Genomic DNA, 23535 nt, shown 5'->3' on the forward strand with positions numbered 1-23535 from the left:
ATTTTTTATCCATTAGCAAGTTTTTAGTTTTTTCAAAAAATAAATTTTAAATGGATGTGAAGAGAGAGACTAGAATATATATTTTAAATAAAATCTTTATAAGGTAACATATTTATCTTACAAATAACTAAGATAAAATACAGATATGAAGATATTTTTTCTTAAGTGTTTATTAGTGTCTTAAATGTGAGATTACAAATCAATTTTTATCTTTTTAATAGGTCTTATTTTATTTTTAAAAAACTATTTTGTTTTTGTTACAACTTAAAATCTAAATTAAATTAAAAGTTAGAGTGTGATCGAGATTTCTGTCTACCTCTCTTTTATTTACTCCATCTCTCCTACCCACCTCCCCCTTCTCTCCAATCTCTCCTAGTCTCTTCTTCATATTCGTCTACCTCAAACAAAGACATCTAAAATGATAAACTTCAACTCAAACAATATATTTCAACACTTAAACCGTACTTAGGTTCATAGAGTGATAATATATGCGAGCCATGATCTCGACATGTTTTTGAAAGGGAAACTATGGATTCTCTATCAACATTGAAAGATTTAGAAATTGTGCTTCAGTAGTGTTTGGATTCCTATAAGTGGAAACATTTGATTTGAATCTATCACTTCTCCATTGAGACATTTGTTGCATCCTAATTATTATATCAATTGTTCTCATTAACTACACTATTGTTAAAAAAAACTAGACCATTTTTTTTAAATAGACTTTTTCAACTAAGATGCAATTTTTTTTTTTCGAGATACCCATTGCACACCAAAATGATTTATGCTTAGATGATCTTATTGAAAATGATTTATGCTTAGATGATCTTATTGGGTCAGCATAGATTAAGCTTAGGAAAATTTATTTTCCTCTAGAGACGATGGATTTTATAGGGTTATGCATATGAGATTGCCCTTCCAATTTAATCAATTGTCACCACTGCCACCTTCGAACCACACGCTGTACGAAATATACCTGATAGACCATTGATTTTCTTGGAAGACGACATATACGCACTCGTATTGAATGAATCCTGGTTCTACCATTCCACGGCAGCGCGGTTCAGTCGGTTGAAATGCTCAACCTTTTCGTGGGTTTTACTATAGAGCAGAAAGGCAAACAGGAAAAATGGGGGTGGCAGGGGGATTTTGGGATTTGGTGAAACCTGTTGCACGCTACGAAGATGTGGAATATTTGAGAGGGAAGAAAATGAGTGTAGATCTCTCATATTGGATTGTTCAACAAGAGACTGCTCTTAAAGGAAATGCCAGGAAACCCCACCTGCGCCTCACCTTCTTTCGAACTGTCAACTTATTTGCAAAGGTATTTTTGTCCGATCCTCACATCTTTAACAAAAACTCAATTTGGTTGCTTTTTGATTATGTTTCGAGTTCAATGTGAGTGTTCCAAACTAATATGCAGAAGTATGTGTACAACAAGGTACAGGGTATTTGTTGATATTATCATAGGAGAGTGTAAATTATGATAGCACCTCTGAGACATCTATTTTGTTTTATGACTTTTATAGTTTTTATTTCTTAGTGTAAAAGATGTCTCAAATATAAGAGCATCAGGTGGTAAATTGAAGAATATTTAGAGGCCTATGAAGACCAGTGTTAGTGTTTTGAATAGGCTTATCCTACTGTAATATAATAATAGGCTTATCAAATTCAATTGACATGGAATTAGCGCACGGGCATTCCAATGTAAGACACTGTATACACCTGAGTTAGTTCCATTGAAAGACATGAACCGTGTCATGATACTGCTATACCCGAACCATTTTATATTCTCGTAATGGAGTACCAACTGAATTTTACAATTGCCCTCGGTGTCCGCCAAATTGCAAGAGTACTTAGCTGTCTTTACATTGCTTGCATACCAAAAGTTCGAACTCTCTGTCCAGTTGCAAGAAGTTTTTATTTTTAAGCTTGGATTGGGGAATGGAGTTTCTGGAGACTCTCCTATCCATGATTTTTGCACATGAAACTTTCTTCACGAAGTTTCCTTACCTTACAAACTGACAGTTTGAAATAAGAAAACTAGTGGTTTTTGTTATCGTCTACAATGTGTGGACATTACAGAAAAGTAAATATGTTATTGTAATTTCGTTAAAAGATCTTAAAGCTAAACTGTTATAATGGAATTTAGGAAGAATCCAAATATATATTATAGATTTTTTCATACAGTCGCACTTGGGAAAGTCCATATCTGTTAGAATGCATGCATGTTTAGAATTTAACAATCTACATCAATTATTTAACTGGATCATTTTAATAATTTTCTAGAATTAGGGCTATTCTATAATTTGTTTGAAATTTTACTGCTCACTAACTTGTTTGGACCTAAACTGTCAGAAGATGACTGGTGCATTAAATTAGGTTTTTTTTTCAGACATGCTCATGGCTATCTATTGTTGATTTTATGGTCTTGTACACCCCTTTTTTGGAAGATTGTCTGTGCTCAAATACTTATAGGTTTGGTTGGGTGGAATTTTTGTGGTTCAGCTTGGTGTATTTCCACTGTTTGTTGTGGATGGGGATGCTCCAACTTTGAAGTCTCCAACACGGTTGGATCGTTTTTGTAAAATGACAGGGATCGATTACTCTTCCCATAAAAATGTTGAAAGCACCATCATTGCACGTAATCCTGTCTTTAATCAATATATTGAAGAATGTGTGGTGAGTTATGTGTTGCTTCTCAGAATGTTCACTCACTCTTTCAGAATTGATTTATGGTTTATATTTGAGATTTTTTTTCATAGCAATCTTAGTTCTCTTTGGTAAAAAACTCAGTTTGCAATACATCAAGGATTTTTTAAAAATTGCTGAGTGAATAGATATATGATTATTAGCAATGAAGTTCCATTGTGTATAGTTTATCAATATGTAGTTAAAGGATGTATTATTTTTAATTTGCTAAGTGAATGAGGGATTCTCTGTTCATACAACTGAAAAACGATGAAACATAAAAGCAAAGAATGTCCGGATTATGAAATATCAAGGCAACAGCCAATTCCACACCATCATGGAATCATGCACACTATTAAAACACTAACATATCAAACTACTCAGTTATCCACTACCAGCTATCTAGCTGCATTCAAAAAACAAAATAATGCATTGGCACAAACCATGGAAATCAGCCATGGCCAGCTTATGTGGTTAATGTGCTGCATCTTAATTCAGCCCTTTAACATCCAGCTCAATTCCATTAGATCTTTCTCTATACATGGAATGAAGCCCTTCAAGGCATTGGGGGTGTGTTTATAGCTCCAACAGTTTCCATTGTCTTCATCTAGTGCGGATGGTCACATGAGTCTTACAAGGCCCAGGTTGGAAGAAGCTGCCACAGCATGCTCTGTCGTGAAGGTCCAGGAGATCAGGGTTTGTGGCTGACTTTGATAAGAATGCCCTCAGGGAGAGGCACTGGGAACAGACAATCTTTAATGATTAATCAACTGTAAATGATCCATTTCTTTTTAGCGTCTGCTACTCCCAGAAATTTATACATCATATCTTCAAGATGTTTGACAATTTCCACCTCATGTGCTAAAGCTCCAATTTAATTTCTGAGAGCTGCCACCTCCAAGTTAGGGGCTAGGGCTGAGGCTGGAGCTTGGGCAGCAACATGGGGTTTGGGAAAGGGCTTTTGGTATTGATATAGTACAACATCCAGTTCCTCAGGTTCTCATTCCACACCTTCTTTGTCACACTGTGTTTAAATTTCTCTTGGATGGAGAACACATAGTGCTTAATCTCTAGGTTTTCCACTAGTCCATCCCCTTGCAGCACAGATTAGATCATCCTTGATGATTCCTTATGTTTGCATTGGAAAGTTGAGCTAAGAAGGTGGTCTACAACTGTCAGTCTACTACCAGATTTAGGGTGCTAAAAATGTAAATTTGTCATTTTTCCTTGTCCTCTCAGTCCAAAGAAGGAAACAAGATTAGATAAGACACAATCTAGATGTTATTGACTCCCAAAGCATAGTGAGAAAAAAAAAAACTCCCAAAAAATAGTGAGAATAAAAAATATCATAGCCATAGCAATCCTTCCTTGAAAGGAGGCTCACACAAGTAGAGTGCAGTCACCCTGGCAAAGAAGGATTTGAAGGTCACCTCAAGAGCCTTGGTGGATTCGTTAAGGAGGTTATAAGCGATGCAAAAATGATGACAAAAGGTCATAGAGAGGATTTAGATTTTAGCTGAAGGTCTAAGAATGATTTTTGGTCCCCTTTCTCATCTTGGACCATGACCTTTATGTTGCAGCAAGATTTCATCACACAACTCGTCTTAGTGCCTTGGATATCTTGGAGAACACTACCATTGGGTATATTGTCAGACTCTCTAAGAAATTGAGAAAATGACTTATCATCAAAGTAGGATACGAGAAGTGGGGATTCTTGGAGATTGTTTAATCTCCGAATCTGCAGGGCTTTTTTCTGCAAGGCTTGGATAAGTATCTGCAAACCTCTTTCTATAGATAGATAGTAGATGTTGAATGAGAGGGCTAGCTAAGCCTTTGAGGAGTTTAAGGGATTCCTTCTCATTATAATTTTTAATCCCAATCTTGACTAAGAAAGCCCCTTCAAAACCACTATGTTAATTTCTTATGATATCCCCAACCTTGTCAAGACCCAAATTGGTTTTTTTTTGGAGCATTGCCTAAGTTGATTTAAGAGTAGTGCTGCAGATGGGGAACCCACAAAGCCTTTTGTCTATTGTCCTTATCTTTGTTGGCTCCTGTTTTAGGGGAAATGTGTAATGTCTCCTTTTTAAGCATTAGCTATTTTTAGAAGTTAGCCTATGACTTTGGTCCCCGTAGGTTAACATGGTGTTTAGGGGACTCTTTTAAGGGTGTTCTATGGCTCTTCACCTGACCTTTTGGTGCTTATCTCAATGTTCTTTAGCTCAATGTCCTAGTTTATTGTGGTATGCCTTCTTGAGATCATTTAGGGCTCTTTGATACACACTTACTATTTCTAGTAAGTCACTTGGACATTTGGATCATATTTATTATTTCTAGTAAGTCACAGGATGATCGGTGGGCATCATGGCTATGTCTGGAAAGTTAGCAAGATTAGTCTCATGAATTGTTATTGGCATTTATTGGAGTATAATGATTTGATTTGATTTGATTTATTAAAGTCTTATCAAGTATTAAATGACTTTATGAGAAGGGATTATAAGGAGTTTAAAGAGTTAAACATTTTAATCTCATAAAGTGATTAATTAAAATCCATAAAGGGGGTGCCAATATAGGGAGATGTAAGGAGAATATTAAAATTAATTCATAAAGTGACTTTATGTTAATTAAATATTATATAAGGGGTCACTTTATTATTATTCCCAATTGCAAGTAAATATGAAAATTAAAAGAAAAGGAGAATTAAATGGGTTTTCTGGAAGCTTCCTTGGAGAATTATAAAAGGGCTCATTTGGAGCTCATTTGCATATACTTGGTTTATTTTATTTCTCTCTAAGAAGCTTGGGAGCTTTGGATTTTATTTGCAAGAAATCTGAGGATAAAAACCCTTGGAGTTTCTTGGTGATTTGGGCAAAAACCCAAATCCATCTTTGGTGTGGATTCATTCAGAATTCACCAGTGCGCTTCATTTTCAGATTGTCGAAGGTTTCAACTGAAAATCTCTCTGGAGGATTTGATAGGGCATATTCTATTTATTTCATTTTCATAAAGTTGCAGGCAAGTGTCAAATTCACCATTGTGCTTCATTTTCAGATTATTGAAGGGTTATCTTATATTCAAAAGAAAAGGATGCCATTCTAGGGTTCCTTGTTTTGGGGTGCTGGAAATTGATGAGTACTGCACTTTATCACTTGTTTGTTTGGACGGCTGTAGATTGTGATCTGCATTAAAGGGTTTGTAGAAGAAGCAAGCATATATCACCTTGACATGGTTTGGTCAAAGGAAAATTTGAGGGTTTAATGTGCAGCTGCTGTTAAAAGTTTCAGATAAGTATATGTTCTTGCTGTTGTAGCATTTGGACCTGATAAGGTCAGAAATCAAACCCCTTTCCTTTGATTTTTCTGTTGTAGCGATTAGAAATAAAGAGAACAATATCATTGCTATGCTTCTATGCTGATCGCTGGAAATGAAGATGAAGTGAAAATCTGTGTATTGAGCTGGTGTTAAGCATGTAACGGAAACTACTCAGATCTATGCAAATTAAATATACTCCATTATTTAAGGTCAGAATTATATGGTTGATCATTGCTATATTTTCATTAATTTGCTGTTCATCTTAAAAGATTGCAGTGATTATATGTTTATTCAGTATTCTTGTTTGCATAGTAAATTAAGTGTCTCATTATATACCATCTCTACAAATCTGAAACTAAGTATTCAAACTTGCAAGCATACTGTTTGACAAAGTACCTTCATAGTTGAGTGGTGAAAGAAGTGTAAAAAAATTGGTTGCAATTTGGGGTGGGATACTTAAGTGGTATTGGAGCCCAAGTTCTCACCATCTTGTTAGGTGATTTGATAAAAAATTCAGAGTTATGTCAATGGGTTTCAGCAGGGTTGAAGATCAAATTAAGAGGAGTTATGAACATGACGCTACCCAATTTGTTGAAGAGTACCAAAGCATGCCTGAGGGGTTTGAAAAAAATGTTTCCTGCGATGATTTCTTAGGTGTGGTTATAACCTTGAAACCTGGAAAAATGGGCATGGTGAGGTGCATTAGAAGAATAATGAAAGAAAAATCAGAAGTTACCCTTGAAGAAGGGTTAGCAAAGGAAGAAGAAGCACTTGTTTGTGACTTGCATCTTACAGGTGATCTTGGAGAAGATAAAAACCAGTCAACATGCATGGAAGATTGGACTCTAAGCTCACTTCAGCCATATGAGGACAAGGACATAGGAGAGTCACCTACTGAAGCTATAGATGAAGAGTACATGAAGATTGAAGGAGATGCCGTCATGGAGGTTGCCAAATCAGAAAATTAGTCGCCTATTGCAGCCATATCTGAGGAGCAATCTTCACTTGTGTTAAAGATATAGCCTCATTCGGATTGAAGCAAGCAATATATACATAAGTGGTGAACATAAGCGGTGTTAACTAATGAACATAAGCGGTGAACATTGAATGGAGGGTCATGTCCCCGTAGGGTCATGACTCTACATGGCATAAACCACGTAGAAGTCATGCCCCTATGTGGACATGACTCTTCATCCCTTTATTTATGTAAAGGCATTGACACTTGTTGTGAACCGAAACCAATAACCGTGGCAATTTCACGAACCAGCAAGCTGTCGATGTTAGAAGGTTAATAAATAGAGTTATATATATATATCGGAGGAAAACATATTCATTGCAGTGATCTCATTAAAGTCTATCCTTACTGCATATTATCAGACTATTGTCTTCTCTATCTCTGATCTAAATTCCTTAACATGGTATCAGAGCCAAGTTGGTAGATAAATAATAAAAATAGTGACACCTCTTTTCTAAAAATTCAGACTTGCATTCAGAATCAAAGGAAAAACAATCATGGTGAACAGTTTTAGAGTGGAGGATAGACTCGAAGGCGCATCCAACTATGTCTCATGGAAAATTCGAATAACAACAATTCATCAAGAACTCGAACTAGATGCATACATAGAAGAAGATACTAAGATGCCCGAAGACGAGCCATAGAAAACAACCTGGAAAAGATACAACAACAAGGCTAAGAAAATCATAATTGATGCTGTTAAAGGTCACATTCTCCCAACCATCTCAAAACTAACTACAACTTATGATATGTTCAAGACCATTCAAAACTCATATGAAATAAATAAGGCAAGCAGATTGCTCACTTTAAAATAGCAATTAATGCATATCTACATGAACAAAGGAGAAACAATCACATCCTATTTCATGAGGATTTCAGAGTTGAAAGACCAATTGTCAACTATTGGAAATAATGTAGATGATATGGAGCTATTTCTAATAGCACTTAAGGGATTACCATCTAGTTGGGAATCCTTTATTCAAGGCATTAGTGCTCGTCCGACACTACCAAAATACGATCAACTCAAGAATGATTGCACTCAAGAAGAATCTCGACTAATCACAAGAGGATTGGGTCCAAACAAAGAGGGAGAAATTCAAGCACTACATGCTAACACAAGCAACAAAGGGAAGAAAAGGAAGTTCAAATGGAAGAGAGGAAATAATCACAAAAGCAGAGACTTCTCCAAGATTCAATGCTTCAAGTGTGATAAATTTAGACATACTCACAGGTTCTGCCCACAAAGAAAGAAAGCTCAAGCAACCATAGCTGTAGTCAAGGAAGTAGAGAATCCTCTATTTTTCTTAGCCTTATCAAGCGAACTAAACTCAAACAAACATATGTGGATAATCGACAGTGGAGCATCACGACACATAACCGGATTTAGAGATCAATTCGAAACCTTTGAAGGCCACTCAATTAAAGAAGTTACAATAGGAGACAATTCTACCTATCCAGTGAAAGGAATTGGGACTTGCTCAATTCAATTAAGAACAGGGGTTACATTACAATTGAAAGATGTTCTTTTTGTACTAGGTATCAAAAGGAATTTGGTCTCTATTTCAGGACTAGCTGATCAAGGATATCGTGTCACCTTCCATGAAGATAAAGTTCTACTCTGACCTAAAAATTATAACATAAAGAATGCTATTCCTATAGGATCTAGAGATGGTAGTTTATACAAATTATGTAATACTAAAAAACAAGCACTAAATCATGAAGTATCAAACTCTAATGAAACTTGGCATAGAAGATTAGGACATCTTCGATTTAGTGCCCTACCTTCTATAGGAAAAATTACCATAGGATTAACCAATCTAAAATCTGATCATATGTGGGAACTTGTAAAGAATGTGCTCTAGGGAAGAACTCAAAAGGGTCCTTTCCCTCAAGTGAACACAAATCAAAAGTTGTACTAGAACTTGTCCACACTGATTTGTGTGGTCCAATGTCATTACCATCACTAGGGGGATTCTTGTATTACGTGATATTTGTTGATGATTACTCTAGGAAAACTTGGATCTATTTCATAAAACTCAAAGAATCAAATGAAGTGTTATTGAAATTCAAAGAATTTAAAGCCTTAGTGGAAAATCAAACTGGAAAGAAAATAAAGACTCTAAGATCAGATAATGGGAGTGAATATATCTCTGAAAATTTTAAAGAATTCTGCATTTCTGTTGGGATTAAGAGGGAGTGTACTGTACCTTATAATCCTCAACAGAATGGAGTCGCAGAAAGAAAAAACAGAACCATCATCGAAGCCGCTAAAGCCATGATGCATGATCAAAATCTACATATCTAATTTTGGGCTGAAGCGTCAAATACAACTGTGTACATTCAAAACAGATGCCCTCATTCAATCCTAGAGAATATAACACCTGAAGAAGCCTTTACAGGAAATAAACCAGATTTAAGCCATCTAAGAATCTTTGGTTGCCACGTGTATATTCACGTTCCTAAAGAAAAGAGAACCAAACTAGAACCCTCTGGGAAGAAAGGCATATTTGTTGGCTACAGTGAAACCACTAAAGGATACAGAGTCTATATTCCAGGACGAAGATCTATTGAAATCAGTAGAGATGTCAAATTTGAAGAAGATGCTGCTTATAAACTCTCTCTAAGTGCAGAAGATGATCTAACCACAGAATCAGATGAAAATCTTACAATTGAGAATCAAAGGGAGACTATCATAGAAAATCATGAACTTCAATCAGCTAATTTCGAGAATGTTGAAAATCCTAACAACAAGAAAAGACCACTATGGGCAAGAAAGATGATTGAAGAAAATAATGTGGAACCCGATGAAATCTTCAAAGAGAATAAGAAAACAAGAAGTCAATCATGCTATGTTGCACTCATGACCGAACTTACAAAATCTGAACCATCAAATGTTGAAGAGGCCTTAACATGTCAAGCTTGGAAAGATGCAATGATTGAGGAATACCAATCTATCTTAAAAAATGATGTTTGGGACATCGTACCTAGACCAAAAGACAAATCAGTTGTCTCATCAAAGTGGTTATTCAAAATCAAATATGCACCAGATGGTTGTATTGAAAAACACAAAGCTAGATTCGTTGCCAGGGGGTTCTCTCAAAAGGCTGGAATTGATTACGAAGAGACATTTGCTCCAATTGCTCGATATACTTCTGTAAGAACCATCATTGCCATTATAGCTTCCAAAGGGTGGAAGATACACCAAATGGACGTAAAGACTGCATTTTTGAATGGTGTTATTGAGGAAGAAGTATATTTAGAACAACCTGAAGGCTTTGCTACACATGATAGAAATCTCTGTGTGTAGACTAAAAAAAGCTCTCTACGGCCTTAAGAAAGCTCCCAAGGCATGGTATGGAAGGATAGATAGTTATCTCTCCAAACTAGGATATTCCAAAAATGAAGTAGATTCTAACATATACTTCAAAATATTGGATGGTGACATGTTAATACTTTTTCTCTATGTTGATGACTTGTTGTTAACATGAGAAGATCACCTCATTGCAAAATGCAAACAAGATCTTGTGGCTGAATTCGATATGAAGGATCTAGGTCTACTGCACTATTTTCTGGGCCTAGAAGTATGGCAAAAAGAGAATTATATTTTCCTAAATCAAGGAAAATACACCACTGATATCCTGACCAGATTTGGTATGATAGATTGTAAACCTCTATCCATTCCAATGGAAACAAATCTTCATAAGCTCAAAGTGAAGCAGTAGATTCAAAACCTACAGATCCTACATACTATAGACAAATTATTGGATCTCTTATGTACCTGGTAAACACTCGCCTTGATATTTGTTACGCTACCAATGTGTTAAGTCATTTCATGTGCGCACCTAAGAAGATTCACCTAATGGCTGCTAAGCATATTCTGAGATACTTGCGTGGCACTATTGGACTTGGCCTGAAGTATAAAAATGTTGAGATACAACTCCAAGGGTATTCTGATTTCGACTGGGCAGGAAGTTCCATTGATCGTAAAAGTACAACGGGGTGTTGTTTTAGTCTTGGATCAGCTATGATATCCTGGTTTAGCAAAAAACAGTCAGGAGTTGCTCAGAGTTCCACTGAAGCCGAATATATGGCTGCCTCCATGGGAGCACGTGAGGCAGTATGGTTAAGGAAATTGCTAGTTGGACTATTTGGGAAGCCTCTAAACCGCACTATGATTCACTGTGATAATCAAAGCTGCATCAAACTTTTTGTAAATCCAGTTTTTCATAATCGATCCAAGCATATAGAAATCCCATACTATTACATAAGAGATATGGTAGACAAAGATGTTATCAAATTGACCTACATCAGCACTGAAGAGCAAAGTGCCGACATATTCACCAAACCTCTTGCAAAGTTGAAAGTGGAGTACTTTAGAGGTAAACATGGTATGACTAAATTATAATGGAAATTTCTGATATTAATCTTAATCATATGGAATTTGATATATTCATGAATATCTTGGATGCAATATTGCATGTATGTGCTATGTGTAATGTCCCCTAATAAATTCTAGTTTAAGTTCAACTAGAATATTATATTAATTATCCATTTCATTAATATAAATTAATTAATAATTAAATAAATTATTCTCAGGTTAATTATTTTATATTAGTATTTCGTCACTAATATAAACTAATTAATAAGCCAATAAACTATTGTTTATTTTTGAAATGGAATAAGTTTCGGGTTGGTTTCCAAACAGTTTCGGGACGGAACGGATTCCTTTCTAAATTCATTTTTAAATGGAGGCACTGTTGGAAATAGGCGTAGGGGAAAATATCATTAGATTTAATAATTGGAAGAGAGTTCATATTCATCTCTGTAGTTTCTGATAAGAAATACAAAGTATTCCTTTCGTCAATAATAATTGGCCTATTGGGATTTCCCTATTGCTATTATATCCATGGCGGAATCGAAGCAAGAGGAAGGATGCAATTAAAACAGAACGGTGTGATGAAATTTCCAGAAATTCAAAGATTCAATAGCTTTATGTTTTATTAGCAATCTTTTGCTTGACCTGTGACGGTGTTTCCGGAAAGAGCTGTTTCAGTATAATAATTTGAGTCAACACTGAATTGCCAACTTGGCTGTGAACGCTTCAGGTGCACAAATATTAAAATCTTTACCAGTTGCAAACTGCATATTCATTTCCTTTCATTTGCAGAATTAGGAACATTATTTGAAATGATCAATAATCATTCCCCTATTATATCGAACAAGTAAAATTTTTTTGTGAATTAAGCAAGAGGAAGGATGCAATTAAAACAGAACGGTGTGATGAAATTTCCAGAAATTCAAAGATTCAATATTGTTATGTTTTATTAGCAATCTTTTGCTTGACCTGTGATATTTCTTTTCCTTGCAAATAAATTCAGTTAAGGAATTTTATAGTGGTATTAGAGCTTTTGAATCCTGCCAGCCTGTAGGGTGTTTTTAAGTTGAAAATTCATGGAAAATCTATGCACAGTTGAGTATGCACCAGGGAAATTATAATTTTCGGAATACTAGGGCCCGACAAAACAAAACAGATATCAAAACTTTCTTTTAGCACAAAGTAGTTCTTCTATTCAGTTTGAAATTGAGGACAGCCATACTGAAACTGACGAAGAGATTATTTTTGCAACAAACAATATGGGGGAATCTGAAAACAATATGGATCTCATAGTAGCTTTAATCAGAAGTCAACAAGATATGTAGGACAATGTCAACAGAATGACTAATTTAATGATCCAATTTATGGCACAAAATAATAATCAACATCAAAATGTTGGGGTACATAATGGGGGTAGAGATGAGCATTCTGTTAATAATAATCAGCCGGAAAGAACAGGAACAACCAAACCCTTTATGCCAACCTTCACTGCTAGGAATGTGCAACCAGAAAATGAACCAACAATTAGAGAATTACAGGATGAGATACACCATGATTGGTTATTATCAGGGGATGATTTTAGATCAACAATGACATTTAGAGAATACTTGGATGTCAGAATGAAACATAGGCCAAGAGGACAACGAGGGAATAACAATGAATTACAGAGGAAAATTGGTAAGATGTCTATTCCTTACTTTGATGGATCAGGGAAAACCACAATTAGGGCATGGGTGCAGAAACTTGACACCTATTTTCAATTAAATCCTATGTTGGAAGATGAAGCAATCAAATATGCAGCATAACATCTTGATGGTGTAGCACATGAATGGTAGCACCATGAGCAAGTAACTTTGGGGCATAATCAGATTATTACATATGTTGAATTCATTGAGAAACTTATTGACAGATTTGATTCTAAAGATCCTGAACTTCATCTAAAAGATTTAACTCAGCTTAAGCAAACTGGAACTGTTGAGCAATACATTTCTGAATTTGAAAAGTTGGCAGTTTTAGTAACTGAAATTTCAGAGAGACATAAAATTGTTATATTCATAGATGGATTGTCCGATTCACTCAAAGGATGGGTTAAATCCTTAAATCCTCCAACATTACAGACAACTATTAAAAGAGCAAGGGAATTGGAACCTTCTTCAAAAGGGAAAACTTTTAATAAAGGACCACCACTTAAGCTAGACAAACAACCCTTTAACAAGGAAAATTTCCCCAATAATAGGTTAGATAAATAAGAAAGGGAAGAACTCAGAAGAAAAAAACTATGTTTCAGCTGTAGAGAATCATGGCAGCCAGGACATAGATGTCTGGGAAAGGGGAAAATTCATTACATTGAAGTTATGTCAGATAGTGACGATGAAGAGAATGTCGAACCTAACATAGAACCTGCATCAAAGAACACAGAATCAGAGACAGTAAAACATGGTGAAGGGGTAATAGCATCTATGGCATGAACACCACATTATAATATTTTCAGAGTTAGAGGAGTTTTGAATGGGCAGCGTGTGGTTGTTATGCTTGATAGTGGTTCTACTCATAATTTTATAGATGCAACTCTTGTGGAAAAGCGTGGTTTGCAAACTGAAAAACACGAGGGTTTTGATGTTAGAGTAGCAGGTGGAACTAATTTATCCAGTACTCATAAAGTTCCTAAATTGAGTATTACTCTTGGTAATTATACTGTTACTGATGATTTTTATGTGATTGATTTGGTTGACACTAATGTTGTTCTGGGTATTCAATGGATGGAAACATTAGATGAGTACACTCAGAGTTTTAAAAGATTGGAATTTTCTTTTAAAATTGATGAGAAGAAAGTAGTACTTTGTGGAATGTCTAACAGCAGTCCCAAGATTGTTAGTGCTAAAAGAATGGAGGCTATATTTAGACATGGAGATGTGGCATGGTCAACACAATGTTTAATCTCTAACAAGGTATCAGGATTTGAATCTAAATCTTATCAAGATGATTTGTTAAAAGTATTAGATTCACATCATTTAGCTTTCAGTGATATTCCTCCAGGAGTCCCACCTGATAGAGGATTTGAACATACCATTTAATTAGACGAAGGTGCCAAACCAGTTATCACAACTCCTTACAGACATCCTAAAACATTCAGGGATGAAATAGAAAAGGCAATTAAGGAATTATTGGATATGGGGCATATCAGGCCTAGTTCTAGTCCTTTTGCATCATCAGTAGTACTGGTCAAAAAGAAGGATGGAACTCTTCGTATGTGTATTGATTACCGGGCTCTTAACAAGAAGACAATCAAAAACAGGTTTTCAATTCCTCGTATTGATGAGTTGTTAGATGAATTACATGGTGCTGTCTATTTTTCTAAAATTGATTTGAGGTCAGGATATCATCAGATTAAGTTAAGAGATCAAGATATTCATAAAACTGCTTTTCGCTATCATTATGGTCATTATGAATTTTTGGTTATGCTGTTCGGTTTAACAAATGCTCTGGCAACATTTCAGTCTTGTATGAATCATATCTTTAACAAACAGTTGAGGAAATTTTTGCTAGTTTTCTTTGATGATATATTGATTTACAACAAAACTTGGGAAGATCACTTGAAACATATTGATATAGTTCTTGGTATTATGGAATCTCAATCACTTTATGCAAAGACTTCTAAATGTGAATTTGGAATGGCAAAAATTTTGTATTTAGGGCATATGATCAGTGCTACAGGTGTACAGGTTCAGCAGGAAAACATAAGAGCCATTCTAGATTGGCCATCGCCACGAAATCTTACAGATTTACGAGGGTTCTTTGGATTATGTAGTTATTACAGGAGATTTGTCAAAGGCTTTTCATAGCTTGGGGCACCATTGACAGATCTTACCAAAAAGGGGGCTTTCCGATGGACTGAGGAAGCACAAGTTTTTGAGAAACTTAAAGAGGTAATGAGTTCTTGCCCAGTACTTGCACTCCCAGATTTTAATCTTGCACTCCCAGATTTTAATCAGCCTTTCGTCTTAGAATGTGATGCATCTGGTGAGGGAATAGGAGTAGTCTTAATGCAAAATAAACATCCTATAGCTTATGAAAGCAGGAAACTTAGTAACCTTGAGAGATTGTATTCTATTTATGACAACGAAATGTTGGCAATCATGCACGCATTGGCAAAATTTAGACAATATTTGGTTGGTGGCAAATTTGTAGTAAGAACTGACCATAATAGTTTGAGATATTTCTCGGGACAGAAAGACTTGAATGACAGGTAGCAAAAATGGATCAGTAAGATCCAAGCTTATCATTTTGAAATTGAATATGTGGAAGGTAAAAACAATGTTGTTGCAGATGCATTATCTAGAAGGCCCGAAATAAATGCATTATCTGCAGTAACAAATGATTGGAAATCTTTATTGTTGGTTGAATATTGTAAGGATTCTTTTGCATGTGATTTGCTAGATGGTAATATACAAGATGATAAATATAAGGCCGTAAATGATGTTATCTATTACAAGGACATGATTTATTTGATTCCAGGTTCAAAGTTGAAAGAGAAAATCCTCCAATCCGTGCATGATATTCCTTTAGTAGGGCACCTTGGATACTTTAAAACTTATCGACAGCTAAGAGAAACGTTCACATGGAAAGGATTAAAAAATGACGTCCTTCGTTATGTCAAAGAATGCACCACTTGCAAGCAGAATAAAGCAGAGCATACTTATCCTGCAGGTTTATTACAACCGTTGCCTATACCAGAATAGAAATGGGAAAGTATATCAATGGATTTCATCACGGGTTTACCGAGGTCCTCTTGGTGTCTGTTTTATCATCTACCAAACATTAGGATAGGATACTCGAAGGCATTCTATCCTCTCCTGAAAAATCACTACTGATTCCAAGGTCTATATGTGCAAACAAGCGACTTTAGTGGAATAGCTTCTTGGGTAGTGTATGCTGAAAATCTCAAGGGGGACTTACGTTTAACAACTGTCTTGAACTGCTGGACTTAGATGGATTTAGCAATTTTAGGCTCTTCTTTTTTTTGGGAGTTTCTGGGATTTTGACTTTCGAAAGAAAGGAGAAAAGAGATAGGGTTCAAGAAGGCTAATCTAATCCTACGAACTCCAGAGACGGTATCAATTGGGTGCTCTCGAGAAACCAAACCTTGCTTCGCCACACTAGGGACAACTACACAAAGCCGGTGCAATCTTCGATGAATTGTGCTTATGATTAAGATGTTGGGATGCACAGAGGATGGGTTCAGACTAACTTTGCACGGTAAAATGGAAATCATCCATTCACCAAAAGTATGAGCGGAGATACACCATTGATTGACGCTTATCAAATCCTTCATTCAAATTAACAACAATGAAAGCAAATCTAGATTAATTTTAACTAAGTGTTGAGGTAATTGAAACCATGCAAATCATTCAAACAATAGAGATTACAAAGCAAGCGCACATGCAATATATTATCTGGAAATGACCTTACGCAACTCAAAAAACCTCACACTCTCCAAATGAGAGGAGGTAGCCTTATATAGTTTTTCAAAATAAATGAATGGCTCAGATCAAATAGTGGTCAAGGGCCAAGATTGAAAGATATAAACCATAATTAGGGTTTCCCAAAACACTATCAGCTTGAATGAATAAGAAAGTGGCATGTGGCACAGCTACTAATCTCACTGAGGTGAGCGTCCACTTTCCCCTTTCGCAGATTCGGTGTACTTGGACACAATAAGCTTGACTTCCTCCATGGTGACACTTGGCAAATTGCCAATCTGGAAGTCGATGATGTCCACATCATCGGTACATGTGGCGAGGATGCCTTCCCACTCAACTGCCTGGGCAAGAAAGTTTTCATCGATGAAGAGAAAGTTTGCAATCTTTGAAAGATCGCCCTTGTCAATCATCCTTGAATCCTTGAAGAAACTTGATTGAATCTTGGCTCTCAGGTTCTCTGCCTGCAAGTGCTTCTCCCTTATACTCTCTTTCTTCCAAATCTCAGATGCTACATGAAATACTTTGCTCAAAATCTCCCTGACACTCTCTTTTGTCTCAAAGCACTTGGTCTTGGATTTCTTCAAAACGTCAATCCGAGTAACCAAGGTGTAATACCATGTGCTGAAGTCGTACCTATCTTCGGCCTATATGATACCTGCATCCACTAGGCTTCTTCTTGACAAGCCTCAGATAACCTTCAGATGAGGAAGTATTTCATCTTGAATTTCCTCCACGTCCTCCCAATTGGTAGCTAAGTCCTGGATACGGCTAACAAGTGAAGAGGCCGACTCATGTGCTAACACTAAATTCTCTACCAGTATATCTGCACCTGCTGAGGCATCTGAAATCCACTCCTTGGCCTATGTGAATGTACCCTTCATATCCTTATAATCCTTCATTGATTCCTGCTGAAGAGGCTGTGGAGGGGTAACTGGGATCTCATGGTTAAGTGGCCTGGTGAGATGGAGAACATACTTTCTCCATTGCTGGTTTTCTTCTTCAACCTTCTTTCTTTTCTCTTTCTCCTGAGCTAAACTTGCCTTCAGAGCGTTACAAGAGTCATTGAAATACTGGACCTCTTGGTCTTGGGTGGGCTTACCTAGCTCTATGGTGGTGATCTTGTAATCATCTGCAGCGACGTTGTCCCTAGTTTTTCCTTCCTTAGGCATCGCTATCTGGACTGTCCTGTATCCTGCACTGTCTCTCTGGATTAAAGAAAACTTTCTGGTGGGCTTAGGCGGTTTAGCTACAGCTGGCTCATTTACCTTCTCCAAGAATGTTGTTGTAATTCCTTCAGAACAGGCCTCCTTGGGAACCTTGTCCTTTATTCTTTCCCTTAGCCAATCCAGGGTAGTTGACTGCTCCATGGTGTTCTGGTCAAATCCATCATTTGTCCCTCTCGGGTTTGCAGGTATGCCATCCAAGAAGACTGTAGGCGCTTCTGTTTGCTCTTTGTTTGGACTTTGGACAACTTCCTTCATTACTTTCTCAACCAAAGGAGAAGGCAGTCTCACTTCATCGTTAATCATGCACATATTCATCTCTTCATCCCTAGCTGCATTCTGATCGGGCACAATAGAAGCGGCACTTAAGATGGACTGGCCTTCGCTGGACTCCCTTCTTTCACCTCCAATCCTTTTCCCTGTGACCTTTACGGAGCTTCCAGCCAACTCCTTCCTCTTCCGAGACCCAACACTTTCTGGATTCCGGGCATTACCTACAGAGATACAAGGATTGGCGGACGAAGAATCATCTACTCCCATCAATTCGTAGGTCAAGGTCACACCTTTGGCTTTTAATTGCCTTGTCCTTTCAGATGTCCACCACCTCGAATACTCAACCATCGTCCTCATGAGGTCTGCTAAATCTGATTTCTCTTCCTCTGTCCAATCTATTAAAACTAGTGGTTCATTTTTCATCTTTTCAAAACCTGGCTGCTGAAGCTCTGGGCTATCCTCTACTTGATCGGCAACTCTGAATACCTCTGTTGCCCTCACCATGTTCAAAGGAATTCTCGACCAGAATCTCTTCCTGATCTCAAAGCTATCGGCTGCGTTAGCCCAATAATCTTCTAGATCGGCCCTGTGTTCATAGGTTGTCCCTTCGACCTTCTTTATCCTGTGGAATGGATCAAAATTCCTTCTCGCCTTGTACTAATAAAAGGGATACCAGGCTAGCTCCTTCTCAGCTGTCGCAGCAGCTTGTGCTGATGGACATGTTTCCAGCCCATTACAAATTTTAAGAGAGGAAGTCCCTGCCTTCTTCTGTTTTTCCCTCTGAATTACCATATACTCTTCCAATTGCCTTACAACTTCGAGCAACACAACTTGGTTGGTAGGGTAAGCTGGAAGCTTGTAGGGAGGCCCTAAGAATCCTTGAATTCTAAGGTAAGTGAACTTTGGATAATGGATATACCAATACCCGAATCGACTGATGAAGTCCATAGACTCCTGAGAGAGCCTCTGGTGCAGTCCACCTTGCAATGTCCGAGTGATGTGCATGAGGAAGGTATCATTCACTCTTTTAAAATGGAACTTTTCTTCCATGTGGAGTTGGAGATAGCAATCATACACTGGAAACTGGTTCTCCTTGTTCCCTACTTCTCCTCTGCAAGTGAGACCTCTGTATCTGTAGGTCTTGGCCAAGGAATAAAACAGGCAAGAACTCATGAAGAAAGTCCTATTCGCCTCTAGGTTCCTTAGCTGGTTGTCTAGGTTGTCGCTAATCATCCTGGCCCAGTCTATCATTTTTACTCCATTCATTATTTCATTAATGAAATAATACATCCAGGGTTCAAATGGGGCACCCTGAGGATTTCCCATTATTCTGTTGAGTAGAACGATCATGTCCCCAATGTCCTCCTTGAAGTATGCCCTCACCAGGCTCTTCCTTCGAAGTTTGGAGGCGCCCTTCCTTGGCTTGTCCAGCCAAGAATGGTTGACTATGGCATCATATTCTTCCAAGTGGTCCTGATACATGACGTCAGCTTCGTCTTTCGTTACATATACTGTGTTGTGATACTCTGGGATTCGGAAGGCCTCTCTGATAGCCTCATCACTGATGTTCGCCAACACCCTTCTATCAGGTGCAACAATATCTTTACTGGCAGGGTTGTGATGTTTAGCGCATTCAACCACTAACTCGTTGCATTGCATGGTGGGGAGGAAGCCAGCAGCATGCACGATCCCGCTCTTCATCATCTTTCTTGCGATTGTGGTAGGCACAAGGTTGTCCAGACCAAACATTCGCTTCTTAAATTCCCTCAGGTTGATGTGTCTGAGGTTGGTGTCACTAGAGTTAAATCCTCAATTAGAAACCCTTAAAATCTTCCAACTCATGTTTCCAATTTTAACTTCATTCTTTAGGAAAGTGTTGTCATGTTTCCAAATTCGAAGAAAATATCTTCCAAGAGTTTCCAATTTGGTTATAAGTTAGAAATATTTATTAATATTCCAATATTCTCCTTTTGAAAACTTTCCATTTTGGTTTCTAGTTCGAAATCCTTATCAATCTTCCAATATTCTCCTTTTGAAAACTTTCCATTTTGGTTTTTAGTTCGAAATCTTGGAGGATTTTCATGACATCACTTGCATTCTTATTGATTTTGTTTGACTTTCATGTGTAGGCGGACTTTTGGATTTTTATTACCTCTTCAAGGCATGGCGGACTTTTGGTGGCCCTCCCATATGGCATGGCGGAGTTTTAAGGTTACCTTACTACCTTCAAAGCGGACTTTTGGAAGCTCTTCAACCAGCATGGCGGACTTTTAGAAGCTTTCCATCATCCTTTTGGATAGGGCGGACTTTGGTGTTACCTCCACCAAGGCGGACCTTAGTGTCTCCTCATGGGCTCCCCAACTTAACCTCTACATGGCGGATTTTTGCATGCATTTCATCATGGTGGACTTTGGAGGACATGGCTACCAAAGGCGAAGTTTGATGAAGGTTCTACATAGGGCGGAGTTTTGATAAGGCTCCCACATGGTGGATTCTTCCTAATCCATAAGGCATGGCGGACTTTCTAGAAGACTCTCCTTTGGGTGGACTTTGGTGATGACTCAACCAAGGCGAAGTTTCAACTAAGGCATAGGGCGGACTTTTGACACCTCTTCAACATTTGAAGACCTTGGGCGGAGTTTTTTTATGGCCCTTCCACATGGCTATAGCAGAGTTTTAAGACCACTCCCAAGGCTTCTCCAAGACATGTTGGACTTTTGGAGGGTCTCCCACATCTTCTCAAATATGGCGGACTTTAATGAACACCCGCAATAACACTCAACACCTTCCATTAGCCAGATTTAGAGAAAAATTTAGAAAATTTCATAATTTAACCAAATTTAACAGATTGACTTGAAATTTGAAATCCATACTCAGGCAAACCCTCTGAAGTGACACAACCCCTAAAATGTAGGGAACTGGCTTTTTAGGTCGAAACTTGGAAATTTTGGGTCCCGGTTGAAGCTGGTCAGTGGTGTAAGTGCAAACCCTAGATTCCCATCCCAAAAAAGCAAAAAGTAGGCATCCCTAAAAAATAGGGAAAACTTTCTAAAAATAGCCATACCGGGGATTGGGCTGAAAATGCCAAAAACAAAACTTCCTAAAAAATAGGAAAAAGCAAAAAAAGCAAACTTTCTAAAATAGAAAGTTGTCCAAATTTGCCCAAATCAATTGCGATCTTCGTCCTCCGGCCTTTCTAAGCACCCTGGTGGCGTTTGTACTCTGGAATCACATGATTTGCAAAAACTAACTTTCAATCGTTAGGACCTGAATTGCTCAAAATTGGGCAAGGCTTGGTAAAACTGATGCGGAAGGCCATAGGACACTAACAAAACCCTAGAAAGCAAGAAAAGAGAGGGTCCCCATTTGCAATGGGGCGATGTGTGGAAAAAGGTCACAATAGGTCCCAAGGTAAAGATTGTATTTTCGTTGTGGTTGATAGATTAACTAAATTTGCACACTTCTTTTCTATCACTACATAATTCATAACTGTTCAGATCGCAGATTTATTCTTTAGAGAGATATTCTGTTTACATGGTTTACCGAAGAATATAATCAGTGACCGAGATAGTAGATTTTTGAGTATATTTTGGGGGGAGCTTTTCAGATTGACAGGTACAGAGTTGAACCACAACACCAGTCATCATCCGCAAACTGATGGACAGACGGAAATAGTGAACAAGTGGATAGAAGGTTACCTTCGTAACTATGTAGCAGGGCATCAGAAAGCTTGGGTTCATTGGTTATATTTGGGTGAATATTGTTATAATACTACATTTCATATGTCAATTGGCATGACTCCTTTGAAAGCATTATATGGCTATGATGTACTCTCTTTTCTTGACCTTGCTTTTGATGAAAGTAATGTTCCTAAATCTCGTGATTGGCTTCAGGAAAGCCAGGATATTTTGACAACACTTAAGGAAAATTTGCAATGTGCACAGAATCAACAGAAAATTTATGTAGATAAAAAGCGAGTTGAACGCCACTTTGATGTTGGAGATTTTGTGTATCTCAGGTTACAGCCGTATCGGCAGTCATCTCTCAAGCGTAGTGGGGTTGAGAAATTGAAACCCCGGTTTTATGGACCATATCTTGTTGTTCGACAAGTTGGAGCAGTTGCATATGAACTAGCTTTGCCAACGGAGAGCAAGATACACAATGTATTTCACGTATCTTGTCTCAAAAAAGCTTTGGGTCAACAGGTGACAGTTTCTGAGGATTTACCACCAATGGATGAAGACGGTAAGTTAGAGATGATACCTGAAGTTATTCTGGATACTAGGGACATGCACTTGCGGAACAGGACAATCCGAGAATACCTTATCAAATGGAAAAATTTGCCTCATGACGACACTACATGGGAGAATGCAAATGTTTCTTGAGCATTCGAATTTACAGTTGCTTGTGGGCAAGCAACACGAGGCAGGGGAGACTGTAATGTCCCCTAATAAATTCTAGTTTAAGTTCAACTATAATATTATATTAATTATCCATTTCATTAATATAAATTAATTAATAATTAAATAAATTATTCTCAGGTTAATTATTTTATATTAGTATTTCTTCACTAATATAAACTAATTAATAAGCCAATAAACTATTGTTTATTTTTGAAATGGAATAAGTTTCGGGCTGGTTTCCAAACAGTTTCGGGACGAAACGGATTCCTTTCTAAATTCATTTTTAAATGGAGGCACTGTTGGAAATGGGCGCAGGGGAAAATATCATTAGATTTAATAACTGGAAGAGAGTTCATATTCATCTCTGTAGTTTCCGATAAGAAATACAGAGTATTCCGTTCGTCAATAATAATTGGCCTATTGGGATTTTCCTATTGCTATTATATCCATGGCGGAATCGAAGCAAGAGGAAGGATGCAATTAAAACAGAACGGTGTGATGAAATTTCCAGAAATTCAAAGATTCAATATCTTAATGTTTTATGAGCAATCTTTTGCTTGACTTGTGACTGTGTTTCCGGAAAGAGCCGTTTCAGCATAATAATTTGAGTCAACACCGAATTGCTAACTTGGTTGTAAACGCTTCAAGTGCATAAATATTAAAATCTTTACCAGTTGCAAACTGCATATTCATTTCCTTTCATTTGCAGAATTAGGAACATTATTTGAAATGATCAATAATCATTCCCCTATTATATCAAACAATT

General features: G+C 37.3%; 1 protein-coding gene across 2 annotated transcripts in view; it reads left to right on the plus strand.

Annotated features, from left to right (window-relative positions):
- The first annotated feature begins 816 nt into the window (after positions 1-816).
- LOC131065044 (flap endonuclease GEN-like 1) overlaps positions 817-23535 on the plus strand; it is a 164070-nt gene continuing 141351 nt past the window's right edge. The window contains exons 1-2 of one of the 2 annotated variants that reach the window (XM_057999415.2): positions 817-1321; positions 2506-2679. In XM_057999415.2, coding sequence (XP_057855398.2) covers positions 1127-1321; positions 2506-2679 — 369 coding nt within the window. In that variant the 5' untranslated portion in view covers positions 817-1126. The remainder of the gene's footprint in view (positions 1322-2505; positions 2680-23535) is intronic. The other variant, XM_057999414.2, reaches the window with a different exon arrangement.

This window comes from Cryptomeria japonica, chromosome 11 (assembly GCF_030272615.1).
Source record: "Cryptomeria japonica chromosome 11, Sugi_1.0, whole genome shotgun sequence".
Taxonomy (NCBI): domain Eukaryota; kingdom Viridiplantae; phylum Streptophyta; class Pinopsida; order Cupressales; family Cupressaceae; genus Cryptomeria; species Cryptomeria japonica.